A 17557-nucleotide genomic window follows, 5' to 3' on the forward strand; every position below is an offset into this window, starting at 1 on the left:
GTGGTGTTTGCTGAGGTGCTTAAGGGAATTACCTAATTTTCCATCTGCAGTTTGGTGTTTGTGGAACTAGTTAGCTATTGCTGTTAGTTTTGCTCCACATTCTTTACAGAGAATATCAGCTCTGATGTATCATAAACCCCCAACAGCAGGCTGATTAGATGTTAGCTCACTGGGGGAAGGGAGGAGAAAGTGTATGACGGCTCCTTGACAAGTGATCGGGTGAGGAGGGGGTATTAATTTATCAACATATGGGTCAAAAATCAAAGTGGTATCTTCAACATTCTTTTAGGAACTGTGATCTGAATCACATTCCCTGAATGGATCTCTTCTTTCAAGTGCTATGGGAAATAGCACAAAATAATCAGGGGCTGAATGTGGAGATGGTGTTGGGGGTGGGGGTGGGGAGTTGAGAGCCAGTGGGTTTTGGTGGTTAGAGGTCATCCTTCAAAATGTCATGCAGCAGGAAAAGTATGACTGGGATAAGTTACTGAGTAGAGCACAGTGCAAATCTAAGGAAGAGGTCAGAGATCAAGAGAGACAGAAGTATAAAAATACGGCCTCCTATGTCTAAATCTCTAAGGTTGGATCACTGAGTGTTAGTAAGCACATCAGATGGTAAATTTATAAATAGTTACTTTTGTAAAAATGTTTTGAATCAGGCTTATTCATCAGGCTAATAATCAGGCTTATTAATCAGGTTATGGAATTGCTTCTTGGCCAATTAAAATTACGCGAATAATGATGCTTATAATTATAGTGCACCTTTCATGGTATGTTTTTATAAAACATATACATAATTAAATGACTTCACTCACCTCTGGGATGGGGCAAAGTAGTAACTGATTACACAGTACCTGTACATGGCATGACTCAGAACAGTGGAGAAAAGGAACTGAAAGTGAAGGGGGTATTTAGGTAGACAATGTGCAGTAACTGTGTTATAATTTTTACAACAGCAGTTTGCAAGTATAGCAAGTACCGCAAATGCCACAGCAGCATTAATTAAGTAAAAGGCAGTGTTGTCAATGTTTTAAAAGACCATGTAACAGGATGACTGGCCCTTTAAAGGGAGATGGGTCCAGCCCCGTCTGTGATACACTTGACTCACCTGCCCAGGTGGAGAAAATGAGCAAAGTCACCTGACAGGCAAGTCATATCGCTAAATCGGGCCTTCTGAGGGGAGAAATACAACAGAAGCCTATGGACAGCCAAAGAGAGAGAAGGAAAGACCCAGGCAGAAAGCCCTGGGAGTTGATGCTCAGCAGAAAGCAGGGAGAGGTTGAAATGAGCAGAAGGACCACATGAATTGCTCCACACAGAAAGACTCTCCCTAGCTCCTATGCAGAAGGCCTGGGGATGCATGCCTACAGGGAGCAGAAGCTAGCTAGGGAAGCTGGAGTGTGGTGGGCAAGTCTGCTAGAGCAAAATCTCAGCAGGGACAGGCCTAAGAACCCTACACCAAGGACTGTGAGCCAGCTAGGATGTTGGATGGGAGTTCTTATGTCTCCTTTGTTAATAAATCTAGGGCACAAGAAGGAGTGTTACTTGACACATGAAAGCCTATGTTGAAGTTACTGGGGAGTGACTAGCCTGAAGCCAGACCAGCAGGTGGTACTGATACAGACCTCTATGTAACAACTGAGTTATAATGTAGCATTAGTATCAGTCTTGTCCTAAAATCCTATTTTGGTGAAGTCAGTATGTGGGCAGATGCTTATATCCCAGCTTTCTGGATCCTTGAAAAAACCTGCCAGAAATTTAGGGTGGGATTTTCAAAAGTGCTCTGCATTAGCTTAAGTCTGCTCCCACTAACTTCAGTGGTAACAGAGTTAGGCCAGCGCTGAGCACTTCTGAAACACCGTAGACTTTTGTACTGATTTTCTGTTGCAATTGTAAATAAATGTTTCCAGAACTGTACGGAATAACAGCAACATGCCAAACCAGAAGGGTGGTTATGGTGAGAAATATTTTTGAAAATTTAAGCTCCATCATGGCACTGGTCACAGTCATGGTCTTTTATCAGCTGCAAACTGTCATTGTATGCATTTCATTTTTATCCCTCCAAAATTAGAAATCATATATAGCTTTGAGAGGCTAATGCCCCACCCGTTATCAAATATTCTCAAATAAGTGATGGCAAAATTTGTATAAGCAGTTTCGTCTGGTTGGAACATCTCTGCCACCAAACATCTCCAGCATCAATACTCACTGTTGTGTTTGAAGATTTTAATGGTAGCACCGGAAAGTCTTGCACCAAGAACAAGAGAAGTGTGGTTCAACTCATCACTTAAAATGAGGCAACCCTGTGGAGAAGGCTCACAATAAGTATACACATAAACCTTTAGAATATTCACAAGTTAATGCGAGTGAATAGATCACATATTACCGACCAAACTGCAATGCTTAAATGTGAATTGGAAAATTTCTTAAGTCTTGGGGTATTTGGACCCAATATTCTGTTTCAGGGACATATATAAATCTTGGGGACAGATTCCTGAATATTCCAAGGTGGTGAAAGGAGGCCAGATACTGTCCATACGTAGCCAGCGGTGAATTACGCTGGTGGAGGGGAGCTCCTTGCTGTTTTAAACCCAGTGAACCTGGCTCCTGCGACTACTGCTTCCTTTCCTCAGTGAGTTGTGGGCAGAGTGCAGCTCCATTGATCCTCCTCTGCTGTAAGATCCCATAAGGACCATATGTCAGTGAGGTAAGTAAGTGTAACATTTTGGAGCTGGAGCCAGCATACTGGTCTTACAGAATCACGAGCTGAAACTGGCTAGTTGCATCATACCTGTACTGTATCTCAGCGGTGCTTGGGCACGGGGGAGATCTGTCTGTCTGTCTCTTTCACTCACACACACTTTATCTTTAGTAACTTTTACAGTCACTAATTCCATCAGTTAAGAACTCATTTTCCTTTTAAAAATCCTCAATGAAATGCATGAAAAATTAATATTGCATCATCTGTTATATTAGCAAAAGCCAGATTCAAACTGGAACCTTATCTTGCCCCGGCTTTAATCCTAAGCATTATGCTATGGTCTTTTGTTACATGACCACAATGCAATGCATCATTTTGCAAATACAGGCTAACTAAGCAGAGGCAGAGAAATATTTCACACGTGGATGGGCTAAAATCTACCTTGAGCTATGCACGTGGAACTCACTCTGAAATAATAGGAATTGTGCGTATGTATCTGGAGGTCAGGATGAAGCTATTACATTAAATTATGGAGGTAAATTAAATGAGAAGTCTCCATAATAGAGGGCAATAATTCAACATCAAGAACACTCACTTACCTTGCTGTAATTGTGGTTCTTCAAGATGTTGTAATCAGTGTGGATCTCACTCCCCATGCACATGAGCTCTGAATCTTTTGCTTGGCAGGGACCAGCAGGGCCACACGTTGAGCCCCCTCATAGTTCTGTGCAAAAGCATAAAGGGTGGAATGGCGCAGACATTGGCCCTCAGTTCCCTCTCAACTCAAAGCCCATGTCAGCTGAGGACTCCGAAAGGGGTGGAGGGCGGGTCATGAGATCCACACTGACTACAACATCTCGAAAAAACACATTTAACATAGGGTAAGTAACTATTCTTTCTTCGAGTATTTGTGGATCCCACTGTAGGAGAAGGCAAGCAATTTCTTCTACCAGAAGGATGGCATGAGAAGCATTAGCTACAACATTTGAATAGAGATCGGAGCACAGCTTTCCCAAATTTCATATCTGATCTGGTAGCCAAGTCCAGCAACATCTGATCTGGCAGCCAAGTGAATGGGTTTCTCTATGTAGCAGTCAGAACTGCATTGGCCAGTAGGGGCTAAAATGATGAGACTCATCTGATCCCATCTTACTTTGACGATCACTCTGGGATTGTTGAGAAGGTGTAAAAGCGACCATGGGTTCATTGTAGAAGGGAGACATCTGGTGAAAATCCTGGATTCATGTCTCCCCTGGAATAGAAGTTCAGGCACTTTGCAACATCTTGGGTGGCGGACAAATCTCTTAACAGAGTGCCACTCTGGAGAAATACTGAGTTGACGGTGGGTCTCGTTTCTTTCCAATCTATGCCAGGTACATCCGTAACATGTGGTCTGGCAAAGGATTCCAAGCTCATGGGATGCATGCGCACCTACAGTGGGATCCACACTGACACATACTTGAAGAAGACTACTAGAGATTCTGCTCCTTCCTTCCCAGACAGTACCTCTGAGTATCCCAAGACTGTAACATGAAGCTCAGATTCCACAAATGAGGAACATCATTTTCCCATTATTGTGTCCCTGCATTGTACCCCAAATTTCCCTCCATTAGACTATTGGAGAAAGTTTTTTTTAAATGATATCAATTTCAATAAAATATATTTTTCACAAATATGATGGTTATTTTGCCCTAGAAAATAGTTCTCTCCCTTCTCAGGTGCTCCAGGCACTTTGCTTTCAACCTCATGCTTCACAAGACCCTTAGCATTAATGTTCAAACATACAGTACACTCTGGGATATCAACAATCAGCTCCAAGAAGGATGCAATCTGTTGTTTCACTATCATGTCTAACTCAAGTGAGGTTACAAATTTCCCTAACAGTCCAAACATACTGTGGTTCATCAAGTCATTATTGGACCAACCTTCTGTAGGATAGTCTAAACTTTGTGCTTGTGTTTATTGACAGCTTTCTTGCAATGTTGGTCTGAGATTTATGTAATATCAATATTGAGCATACAAAGCATTTCTCATTTCCCAAAACCTAGCCCAATTCTCTTCTTATTTCAGTTTTATACTGGTGTGGCTCCACCAACATCAATTGCTTTACACCTAGGTAAGCAGGAGGAGAATCCGTTCCACTATTTAATTCTTACAACAGCTCTCCGAGACGGGAGGCAAAAACTATTCACATTTTAGAGAAGGGTAAATGGAGGGAAAGAGGCTAAGTACTTACATTGGTACTTAAATACAAGAGTGGTAAGTGCCTTAGCAACCCCCAGGGGTGACTGACAGAAAGCGTGACGAAATGGTGAACCCGAGGTGAAGAAGAGCATCAGTGTCAGAACTCAGAAGTTCCTGGTATCTAGTCTTGTGTTCAGACCAAGCCTCACCATTTATTGCGTGTTTGAAGTAGTGTAACTGTAGGCAAAACAATTAGCAGGCAATACTCATACTCACCTTCCCAACCAGCAACGGAATATTCATAGAGTTAGTAGCAAAGCCCATGCCAAACACCATAGCCGCTTCCACATCAAGAAACCGGGCCACCAGGTTCTCTAGTTCTACGTGTTTGTCAAGGTTACCTGGATTAAGAATTACAAGGCATTTTAACATTTCATTTACTATATAAAATGTGTATAATTCAAAAGGAAGGAAGGATAGAAAGCAAGAAAGATCTGGAAATATGCATTTAATTACATTGATGCTTCAAATCTGACAAAGATTTTCCATTTCTATCTTGCACACCTGAGACAAAATGTAAAACAGAAGGATTCAGATGAATTACAATTCGGCCAAAGAGGTGACCGACATCTATTGTTAAAGTAGCACAACACTTTTCTCGACAGCCTCCTATTTTCACATTCTAATGACTTTCTGAAATGTTCACCCCTTAGTCTTTATATTTTCCATGTTGTCTTAAAAGAAAAATCACCTTCAGAAAGAACGGTTTCAGAGTAGCAGCTGTGTTAGTCTGTATTGGCAAAAAGAAAAGGAGTACTTGTGGCACCTTAGAGACTAACCAATTTATTTGAGCATAAACTTTCGTGAGCTACAGCTCACTTCATCGGATGCATAAAGTGGAAAGTACAGTGAGCAGATTTTATATATACACACAGACCATGAAAAAATATACATTGTAAGGAGAGTGATCACTTAAGATGAGTTATTACCAGCAGGAGAGTGGGGCGGAGGGAGAGAAAACCTTTTGAAGTGATAATCAAGGTGGGCCATTTCCAGGAGTTAACAAGAATGTCTGAGGAACAGTGCGGGGGCGGGGGGGCGGGAGGGGGGAGAAAGGAGGAATAAACAAGGGGAAATAGTTTCACTTAGTATAATGACTCAACCACTCCCGGTCTCTATTCAAGCCTAAGTTAATTGTATCCAATTTGCAAATTAATTCCAATTCAGCAGTCTCTCCTTGGAGTCTGTTTTCAAAGTTTTTTTGTTGAAGGATACTCACTTTGAGAACAGAAATCGAGTGACCAGAGAGATTGAAGTGTTCTCCGACTGGTTTATGAATGTTATAATTCTTGCCATCTGATTTGTGTCCATTTATTCTTTTACGTAGAGACTGTCCAGTTTGCCCAATGTACATGGCAGAGGGGCATTGCTGGCACATGATGGCATATATCACATTGGTAGATGGGCAGGTGAACGAGCCTCTGATAGTGTGGCTGATGTGATTAGGCCCTATGATGGTGTCCCCTGAATAGATATGTGGGCGCAGTTGGCAACGGGCTTTGTTGCAAGGATAGGTTCCTGGGTTAGTGGTTCTGCTGTGTGGTGTGTGGTTGCTGGTGAGTATTTGCTTCAGGTTGGGGGGCTGTCTGTAGGCAAGGACTGGCCTGTCTCCCAAGATTTGTGAGAGTGATGGGTCGTCCTTCAGGATAGGTTGTAGATCCTTGATAATGCGTTGGAGAGATTTTAGTTGGGGGCTGAAGGTGACGGCTAGTGGCGTTCTGTTATTTTCTTTGTTGGGCCTGTCCTGTAGTAGGGGACTTCTGGGTACTCTTCTGGCTCTGTCAATCTGTTTCTTCACTTCAGCAGGTGGGTATTGTAGTTGTAAGAATGCTTGATAGAAATCTTGTAGGTGTTTGTCTCTGTCTGAGGGGTTGGAGCAAATGCGGTTGTATCGTAGAGCTTGGCTGTAGACAATGGATCGTGTGGTGTGGTCTGGGTGAAAGCTGGAGGCATGTAGGTAGGAATAGTGGTCAGTAGGTTTCCGGTATAGGGTGGTGTTTATGTGACCATCGCTTATTAGCACTGTAGTGTCCAGGAAGTGGATCCCTTGTGTGGACTAGTCCAGGCTGAGGTTGATGGTGGGATGGAAATTGTTGAAATCATGGTGGAATTCCTCAAGGGCTTCTTTTCCATGGGTCCAGATGATGAAGATGTCATCAATATAGCGCAAGTAGAGTAGGGGCGTTAGGGGACGAGAGCTGAGGAAGCGTCGTTCTAAGTCAGCCATAAAAATGTTGGCATACTGTGGGGCCATGCGGGTACCCATAGCAGTGCCACTGATTTGAAGGTATACATTGTCCCCAAATGTGAAATAGTTATGGGTGAGGACAAAGTCACAAAGTTCAGCCACCATGTTTGCCGTGACATTATCGGGGATAGTGTTCCTGATGGCTTGTAGTCCATCTTTGTGTGGAATGTCAGTGTAGAGGGCTTCTACATCCATAGTAGCCACGATGGTGCTTTCAGGAAGATCACCGATGGATTGTAGTTTCCTCAGGAAGTCAGTGGTGTCTCGAAGATAGCTGGGAGTGCTGGTAGTGTAGGGCCTGAGGAGGGAGTCTACATAGCCAGGCAATCCTGCTGAATTGGAATTAATTTGCAAATTGGATACAATTAATTTAGGATTGAATAGAGACGGTGAGTGGTTGAGTCATTATACTAAGTGAAACTATTTCCCCTTGTTTATTCCTCCTCCCGCGCCCCCCCCCCCCACCCACTGTTCCTCAGACGTTCTTGTTAACTCCTGGAAATGTGCTGGAAATGGCCCACCTTGATTATCACTTCAAAAGGTTTTCTCTCCCCCCACCCCACTCTCCTGCTGGTAATAGCTCATCTTAAGTGATCACTCTCCTTACAATGTATATTTTTTCATGGTCTGTGTGTATATATAAAATCTGCTCACTGTACTTTCCACTTTATGCATCCGATGAAGTGAGCTGTAGCTCACGAAAGCTTATGCTCAAATAAATTGGTTAGTCTCTAAGGTGCCACAAGTACTCCTTTTCTTTATTCAGAAAGAAAACTGTCCTTAGTTATTTTTGAGTTTTGGTAAAACGGGAAACAAATGAACAACACCCTCCCCCACTTTTCGCTCTATAAAAAGAGGTGGCGGGAATCATAACCATACTTTGGTAGAGAGGGATAAAGAAAAATGTTTCTCCTGCATCTTTTTCCATTTTGAAAGCTGTGAAGCAGCAAAAACCTCTTCTGCCACTAATATTTAACTGAAGAGCAGAGAACTCACCCCTTCGCAATCCATTCATCTCAATCAGGTGTGAAAGATCTGGTACCAGGAAAACAGCCTTTATTATTAATTTTTATTTGTATAATGGTAGTGCCTCTCAAGAGCCCAGTCAAATATCAAGGCCCAACTGTGCTAAGTGCTGTACAAAGAAATAAAAATGACAGTTTCTGCTCCAGACCTAGGGTAACCAGGTGTCTGGTTTTTGATCGCAACACCCGGTCGAAAAGGGAGCCGGGCGGCTCCAGTCAGCACTGCTGACCAGGCCGTTAAAAGTCCGGTTGGTGGTGCTGCGGAGCTAAGGCAGGCTAGTCCCTACTTGTCCTGGCACCACGATGCACTTCGGAAGTGGCCAGCAGCTCTGGCTCCTAGTTGCTGCCCCCACCCTGAGCACTGGCTTCACATTCCCATTGGCCGGAAACTGTGGCCAATGGGAGCTGCAGGGACGGTGCCTGCGGGTGAGAGCAGCGCTCAGAGCCACCTGTCACACCTCTGCCTAGGAGCTGGACCTTCTGGTCGCTTCCAGGGTGCAGGGCGGAGTCAGGACAGGTACGAAGCCTGCCTTAGTGCCCCCCCCGTCCCTGTGCCACTGACCAGGAGCCACCAGAGGTAATCCCGTGCCCCAATCCGCTGCCCCAGCCCTGAGGCCCCCCCAAACCCGTAGCCCTTTCTGGCACTCAAACTCCTCATCCCTGGCCCCACCCCAGAGCTTGCAAACCCAGATGGAGCTCTTTCCCCAACCCACTGCCCCAGCCCAGAGCTACTCCACATCCTGAACCCCTCTGCCTCACTCCTAGCCTGGAGCTCCCTCTTGCACCCCAAACCCCTCATCCCTGGCCCCACCCCAGAGCCCGCACTCCCAGCCAAAGCCCTCACCCACTCCTACACCCCAACCCACTGCCCCAGCCTGGAGCCCCCTCCAGCACACCAGACCCCTCATCCCTGGCTCCACCCCAGAGCCTGCACTCCCAGTTAGAGCCCTCACCTCCCCCACCCCAACCCCCTGCCCGAGCCCAGTGAAAGTGAGTGAGGATGGGGGACAGCAGGCCACCAAGAGAGGGGGAATGTAGTGAGCGGGGGGGGGGCAGGACCTTGGGGAAGAGGCGGGACATGGGGTGTGGCCTCAGGGAAGGGTCGGGGCTAAGGTGTTTGGTTTTGTACAATTAGAAAGTTGGCAACCCTACTCCAGACAGATCATATTCTTAGAATATCAAAAGCAATAGGGAACAGACAAAAGCGTGTGGGGGCGGGTGGTGGTAGGATAAGATATGAAGCAACTTTGCATAAAAAACTAGTATTCTCAACTTGCTATCTGCCTAGCCACTAGTGTGGTAGTGTTCTGTAGGCACCCTGGCAGAGATAAGTCTTAAGGAGCAATTTGAGGGAGGAAGGGAGGTATTTTTATGGGTTTTGACAGCGTTTTCCCCAGGAATATGGTTAGGGAGCATAGGATAAAGTGTGACAAAGCTGAAGGAACAAGTGGACCTATGCATGAGTCCTTGAGGGGGCCATTTAGAGATCTGGGGCAAAAATTGGGGATTGGTCCTGCTTTGAGCAGGGGGTTGGACTAGATGACCTCCTGAGGTCCCTTCCAACCCTGATATTCTATGATAATGGCTCATGTCACCTGCAGAGCAGAGGCGGAGTTGGTGTCATGACAGAACAGTAGGTCTGGTAGTGAGGCAGAGTTAAATGATGAAGGGAACTGAAGGGGAAGACAAGAAGCTTTTGTTTGATTTGGTGGAGACAGGTGAACAAATGGAGGGATAATGAGAGTGGTGAGCCAGAAAGGTGATCTTACCTGCCATAATTAAAACCCAACTATTAAATGGGCTCATTGTGGTTCCAGCAGCAATTATAACTCAGTTGGTTGTACTGAGGTATTGTTTTCTATTCCTGTTTTTCTGTTCACATATATACAGTAGCTTAAAGGAACATTGACTTAAAAAAATGCATGTCTGCTCAAAAAAATTGCACGTCCATCTTTCCCACTCTGGTCAGTTGTCCTAACCGTACTTCTTGTCGGTATGTTTTTGTCACTCTTAGATGGAATAGAAAAGGGCAGCATCTCTGGTATTTCTTTAACCTGCCTTTGTTGACTTTGCTAGGATGATAGACTGAACAATTTGAGATTCACCCGTCACTATTTGTGCATGACAAATCCCAGCAATGGAAGGTAGGTGCCAATAAAATACAGTCACTCTATAGAACTATTGGATATAAATCCAAACCGCAAACCAGAACCACCCCTGAATTTGGTGGGTTTTGTTTTGCAAAACCCAAACCTGACTGACAAGGATTTGCAACACCAGCCCTGGCTTTGCACATCTCTAATTATGATGGAACTACTGTAGGTGGTGGGTGAGGTGTTACGGAAGAAGTATGATGCATAGACCAGATCTTATCAATGAAAGGCTAGAGACAAAATCATACGGGGGTGGGAAGAACAGGGCTGATTCAGATTCGGCCTACTTAAGATTCTTGAGTTTTAAAACGAGAGGATATTAAATGTATTCAAACCAGTCATTTAAGTATGTGGTTATATAGGAGGATTCCCCAGCAGGGGAAGGTCCCCAAGGGTGTACAGCCAGTTACACTAGTTATACCTACCCTCAGCCACTCAGCTCTCTAGTGTGGGATGCATGCCCGGTGGAATGGGGTTTGGCTGGATCACTAGTGTTCTGACAATCCGCAGCTAGTGGATCTGCCACTACCAGAAGGTGCAAATTATAGCAACCCTAAGTCTGTTTTGTTTTACTGGGGTTAGACTGGTCCCTTGATCAGGGCAGCACAAAGTCACCTTGATGTTACATTTCCCCTACATCCCACCAGGCTCTGCACTGATTGCAGCGCAGCCTGACCAGAGAACTGGGGCCACAGAGCTTTCCCAATCAGGTGGCATAAGCGGTCTACTTGATAAAAGAAGAAAAAACAGCCATCAGTAAATTTGAAAGGAAAACCCAAATAATTCTCTCCCATCCCTCTTCCCAGTTATAGGATAGTGTGAGTTTGTCAGGCTGGTGTTTGAAAAAGACAAGGGTATTATGGGAAATTCTGATAACAATCAAAAATTGTTATAAAAATTGTGACTTTCATATTTTCAGCCTTCCACACCCTACTCTCCCAAATTAAGTCACCTTTAGGGCATGTCATCCCTCAGCTCACCTGGGTATGGGGAATGTGGCGTGTACACTCCTACAGCAAGTTGCCCAGGCTGACAAAATCCAGGCCTGGTGATTAAAAGTCACTGACAGCTTATGAAATATTTAAACAACAAAGTTAAAAGTCTTATTCACTTTCCATTATCTGTGCTAGCACAATGCTGTAATGTCTGAGTTGCAAACGCTGGTGGGCAATATTTAATTTGTTTTTTAAATTAAATTCTTTCCACTGGATTTAAAAAAAAATAGTATGGTAAATGTTGTGTTACCCTTGGATTTAATAAAAGCTGATTTTAAAACGAACAAATCCCTTAAATCTGGGGCCAAAACTGAACTGACCCAATAATCCTGACATCCCAATACAAGTCACAGGCCTAAATTTTCAAACATCAATGGTAATTGTGAGATTTTAACCTGAGTCACATGAAATAGTCCTGATTTTCAGACTTACCCACTCTCTGAAAATCAGGCCCTTTTTAAAGGTGGACACCCACAAATTGAGACACCCTAAATCATTAGTCACATATGAAATTTCAGGTCATAAATACTGAAATTGTTTCGAAGGGTACAACTTAGTTCACATTAGCTTTAGTTTCTTATCACTATATCATCTTCAAGGCAGTAACTGTCTCATCCTATGTTTGTACAGCACTTGGGGCAATAGGACTTGATCCTGAATCGGACCTTTGGGCACAATTTGAATATAAAAAATAAAATAAAAAATAGTAACACAACCATTACCTCCTGCCAGAACATGCTGCTAAAATGTCATGTGCGGCCCTAAAGCCTGAAAAAAGTAAAGTGCTATTGTAATTTAAATGTGGACATGGAAATTTAGATTTTTCCTTAAAAATCAAAGAAATTAAAAGACCAATCAAATAATAATAAAAAAACAGAACAAAATGACAACTGATTTTTGGTTGAGCACCAAAATTTAAACTCTCCCCACAACCCCCTCTGATACAACTCACACCCAACTTATTCTGTGTGGGCTAAATCTAGTCCTTTGCTCTTAGACTGAGTAGCAATGGGAGAATTTCAAAAGGGGCTGGGGAAGAAATTCTGCATGGCTGCTACACAGCTGTAATAATGCAGTAAACCCTGCTGCTTCTGGGTGCCAGCTCCAAAGGGGACAATGGCCAGTAGATCCATATGTTTATGTAACCACCAAATGTTTAACTATAGAGCCCCTAGACAGTTAAACTTTGTAGTGTGCAGGGGTGCAGATTCTCATTCAGGATGTACAGCTTGTCCCTATTTTTAAAATAAGAGGAAAATTCACTTTCAGATTGAAAATCCCAAAAGCCTCCCACAGATCCATCGATCCCAAGGCCGGTAAAGATAATTGTGATTATCTAGTCTGACATCCTATAGAACACATATATAACATCCTATATATAATACAGGCCATAAAATTTCTCCAAAATAATTTCTAGAGCAGATCTTTTAGAAAAATATCTAATCTTGATTTAAAAGTTGTCAGTGATGGAGAATTCACCAGAACCCTTGGTAAATTGGTCCAATGGTCCAACATTTTACGGTTAAAATGTATGCCTTATTTCCAGTCTGAATTTGTCTAGCTTCAACTCCCAGCCATTGGATTGTGTTATACCTTTCTCTGCTAGATTGATGAGGCCTTTTTTAAATATTTGTGCCCCAGGTAGATACTTATAGACTATAATCAAATCACCCCTTAATCTTTGTTAAGATAAATAGATGGGGCTCCTGGAGTCTATCATTGTAAGGCAGGTTTTCTAATCCTTTAATCATACTCATGGCTCTTCTCTGAACCCTTTCCAATTTCTCAACATCCTTCTTCAATTGTGCGCACCAGAATTGGAAACAGCATTCCAGCAGTGGTCGCACCCGTGCCAAATACGGAAGTAAAATAATCTCTACTCCTACTCGAGATTCCTCTGATGATGCATCCCAGGATTGCAGTAGCCCTTTTGGCCCTAGTCTCGAACAGGGAACTCATGTTCAGCTGATGAGCCCCAAATCTTTTTCAGAGTCACTGCTTCCCAGGATAGAGTCCCCTATTCTGTAAGTATGGCTTATGTTCTTTGTTCCTAGATGTATACATCTATGTGTATGTATTGAATACCATTTTCTAAGATATACTGAAAGTATCTTGCATGGTGGGGAAAAAAACCAAGATAAAAAAAGAATTAAGTGATTGGCTTGTCTCACAAATTGACACAAGAATCTGGATATGCCATTCTCTCTTTTTATTAGCTCCTTATGCTTCTGTATTATAAACTGCATATTAAAGTAACATGCAAATGACTGGCTATTGCAGTGACAGGATTTTGCTTTTCTCATTGTCATCAGTTTTTAATCATGGTTACTCAGATTGAAATCATTCCTCCTAAAATAAGGAGTAACTAAGAACTTGTCTACACAAACAATTAGACCATCAAGGCAAGCTTGGGTGTGAATCTACCCAGCACTAGCCTGCCATGGATTAACTGTCCTTTTGCACCCTGCTGATGTGCATTAACAGTTTCTGAGCCCTGGTCTACACTAAGAGTTGAGGTCGAATTTAGCAGCATTAAATTGATTTAACCCTGCACATGATGAAGCCATTTTTTTCAATTTAAAGGGCTCTTAAGATTGATTTCCTTACTCCACCCCCGACAAGGGGATTAGCACTGAAATTGGCCTTGCCGGGTTGAATTTGGGGTACTGTGGACGCAAATAGATGGTATTGGCCTCCGGGAGCTATCCCAGAGTGCTCCATTGTGACCGTTCTGGACAGCACTCTCAACTCAGATGCATTGGCCAGGTAGACAGGAAAAGGCCCACGAACTTTTGAATTTCAATTTCCTGTTTGGCCAGCGTGGCAAGCTGCAGGTGAGGGCAGAGCTCATCAGCAGAGGTGACCTTGATGGAGTCCCAGAATCGCAAAAGAGCTCAGCATGGACTGAACTGGAAGTACAGGATCTGATCGCTGTATGGGGAAAGGAATCCGTGCTATCAGAACTCCATTCCAGTTTTCGAAATGCCAAAACATGTCAAAATCTCCCAGGGCATGAAGGACAGAGGCCATAACAGGGACCCAAAGCAGTGCCACGTGAAACTTAAGGAGTTGAGGCAAGCCTACCAGAGAGGCAAACGGCTGCTCTGGGTCAGAGCCCGAAACATGCCGCTTCTATGATGAACAGCATGCCATTTTAGGGGGTTCAGCCACCACTACCCCAGCCATTTTGTTTGACTCCTTCAATGGAAATGGAGGCAACACAGAAGCAGGTTTTGGGGACGAGGAAGATGATGATGATGAAGTTGTAGATAGCTCACAGCAAGCAAGCGGAGAAACCGGTTTTCCTGACAGCCAGGAACTGTTTCTCACCCTGGACCTGGAGCCAGTACCCCCAAACCCACCCAAGGCTGCCTCCTGGATCTGCCAGGCGGAGAAGGGACCTCTGGTGAGTGTACCTTTTAAAATAGTATACATGGTTTAAAAGCAAGCATGTTTAATAATTAATTCGTCCTGGTATTTGCAGCTCTCCTGGATGTACTCCCAAAGCCTTTGCAAAAGGTTTCTGGGGAGGGAAGCCTTATTCCGTCCACCATGGTAGGACACTTTACCACTCCAGGCCAATAGCACGTACTCAGGAATAATTGTAGAACAAAGCATTGCAGTGTATGTTTGCTGGCGTTCAAACAACATCCATTCTTTATCTCTCAGTGTTATCCTCAAGAGAGTGAAATCATTCATGGTCACCTGGTTGAAATAGGGTGCTTTTCTTAAGGGGACATTTAGAGGTGTCCATTCCTGCTGGGCTGTTCGCCTGTGGCTGAACAGAAATGTTCGCCACTGTTAGCCACGGGGAGGGGGGAGGGGGGATGGGCTAGCCATGTGGTGGGGGGAGGCAAAATGCGACCTTGGAATGAAAGCACATGTGCTAGGTATGTAATGTTAATAGCAAGGTTTACCGTGAAAGAGTGTACCCATTGTTCTATAACATGTGTCTTTTTAAATACCACTGTCCCTTTTTTTTTCCTCCACCAGCTGCATGTGTTTCAAGGATCACAGGATCTTCTCCTTTCCAGAGGCTAGTGAAGATTAGAAGGTGAAAAAAACGCACTCGTGATGAAATGTTCTCTGAGCTCATGCTGTCCTCCCACACTGACAGAGCACAGACGAATGCGTGGAGGCAGAGAATGTCAGAGTGCAGGAAAGCACAAAATGACCGGGAGGAGAGGTGGCGGGCTGAAGAGAATAAGTGGCGGGCTGAAGAGAGGGCTGAAGCTGAAAGGTGGAGGCAGCATGATGAGAGGAGGCAGGATTCAATGCTGAGGCTGCTGGAGGATCAAACTAATATGCTTCAGCATATGGCTGAGCTTCAGAAAAGGCAGCTGGAGCACAGACCGCTGCTACAGCCCCTGTGTAACCAACCGCCCTCCTACCCAAGTTCCATAGCCTCCTAACCCAGATGCCCAAGAACGCAGTGGGGGGGCTTCCGGCCACCCAGCCACTCCACCCCAGAGGATTGCCCAAGCAACAGAAGGCTGGCATTGAATAAGTTTTAAGTTTTAAACTTTTAAAGTGCTGTGTGGCCTTGTCCTTACTTCCTCCACCACCCCTCCTGGTGCTTCTCTCCCCCTATTTGTGTGATGAATTAATAAAGAATGCATGAATGTGAAGCAACAATGACTTTATTGCCTCTGCAAGCAGTGATCAAAGGGAGGAGGGGAGGGTGGTTAGCTTACAGGGAAGTAGAGTGAACCAAGGGGTTGGGGGTTTCATCAAGGAGAAACAAACAGAACTTTCACACTGTAGCCTGGCCAGTCATGAAACTGGTTTTCAAAGCTTCTCTGATGCGCACCATGCCCTCCTGTGCTCTTCTAACCACCCTGGTGTCTGGCTGCGTGTAACCAGCGGCCAGGCGATTTGCCTCAACCTCCCACCCCGCCATAAACATCTCCCCCTTACTCTCATAGATATTGTGGAGTTCACAGCAAGCAGTAATAACAGTGGGAATATTGGTTTTGCTGAGGTCTAACCGAGTCAGTAAACTGCGCCAGCGCGCCTTTAAACATCCAAATGCACATTCTACCACCATTCTACACTTGCTCAGCCTGTAGTTGAACAGCTCCTGACTACTGTCCAGGCTGCCTGTGTATGGCTTCATGAGCCATGGCATTAAGGGGTAGGCTGGGTCCCCAAGGACAACTGTAGGCATTTCAACACCCCCAATGGTTATTTTCTGGTCTGGGAATAAAGTCCCTTCCTGCAGCTTTTGAAACAGACCAGAGTTCCTGAAGATGCGAGCGTCATGTACCTTTCCCAGCCATCCCACTTTGATGTTGGTGAAACGTCCCTTGTGATCCACCAGTGCTTGCAGCACTATTGAAAAGTACCCCTTGCAGTTTATGTACTCGCCGGCTTGGTGCTCCGGTGCCAAGATAGGGATATGGGTTCTGTCTATGGCCCCACCACAGTTAGGGAATCCCATTACAGCAAAGCCATCCACTATGACCTGCACATTTCCCAGGGTCACTACCATTGATATCAGCAGATCTTTGATTGCGCTGGCTACTTGCATCACAGCAGCCCCCACAGTAGATTTGCCCACTCCAAATTGATTCCCGACTGACAGGTAGCTGTCTTGCATTGCAAGCTTCCACAGGGCTATTGCAACTCGCTTCTCAACTATGATGGCTGCTCTCATCTTGGTATTCATGCGCTTCAGGGCAGGGGAAAGCAAGTCACAAAGTTCCATGAAAGTGCCCTTACGCATGCGAAAGTTTCGCAGCTACAGGGAATTGTCCCAGATCTGCAATACTATGTGGTCCCACCAGTCTGTGCTTGTTTCCCGAGCCCAGAATCAGCGTTCCACCGCATGAACCTGCCCCATTAGCACCACGATGCCCGCATTGCCAGGGCCTGTGCTTTGAGAGAAGTCTGTGTCCATGTCCTCATCACTCTTGTCACTGCGCTGACATCGCCTATTCACCCGGTTTCGCTTTGTCAGGTTCTGGTGCTGCATATATTGCTGGATAATGCGAGTGGTGTTTAATGTGCTCCTAATTGCCAAAGTGATCTGAGCGGGCTCCATGCTTGCCGTGGTATGGCATCTGCACAGAAAAAAGGTGCGGAACGATTGTCTGCCGTTGCTGTGACAGAGGGAGGGGCGACTGACGACATGGCTTACAGGGTTGGCTTACAGGGAATTAAAATCAACAAAGGGGGTGGCTTTACACCAA

The 17557-nt window shown here is 44.7% G+C and overlaps 1 protein-coding gene across 2 annotated transcripts in view; it reads right to left on the reverse strand.

Annotated features, from left to right (window-relative positions):
- SPTLC3 (serine palmitoyltransferase long chain base subunit 3) overlaps positions 1-17557 on the reverse strand; it is a 131776-nt gene that overhangs the window by 50922 nt on the left and 63297 nt on the right. For both annotated transcript variants that reach the window (XM_084623555.1, XM_084623556.1), the window contains exons 5-6: positions 5162-5286; positions 2210-2303 (exon numbers count right to left, since the gene is read on the reverse strand). In XM_084623555.1, the coding sequence (XP_084479681.1) occupies positions 2210-2303; positions 5162-5286 (219 nt within the window). The remainder of the gene's footprint in view (positions 1-2209; positions 2304-5161; positions 5287-17557) is intronic.

Source organism: Lepidochelys olivacea, assembly GCF_965140295.1.
Source record: "Lepidochelys olivacea isolate rLepOli2 genome assembly, chromosome: 3".
Lineage (NCBI taxonomy): Eukaryota > Metazoa > Chordata > Testudines > Cheloniidae > Lepidochelys > Lepidochelys olivacea.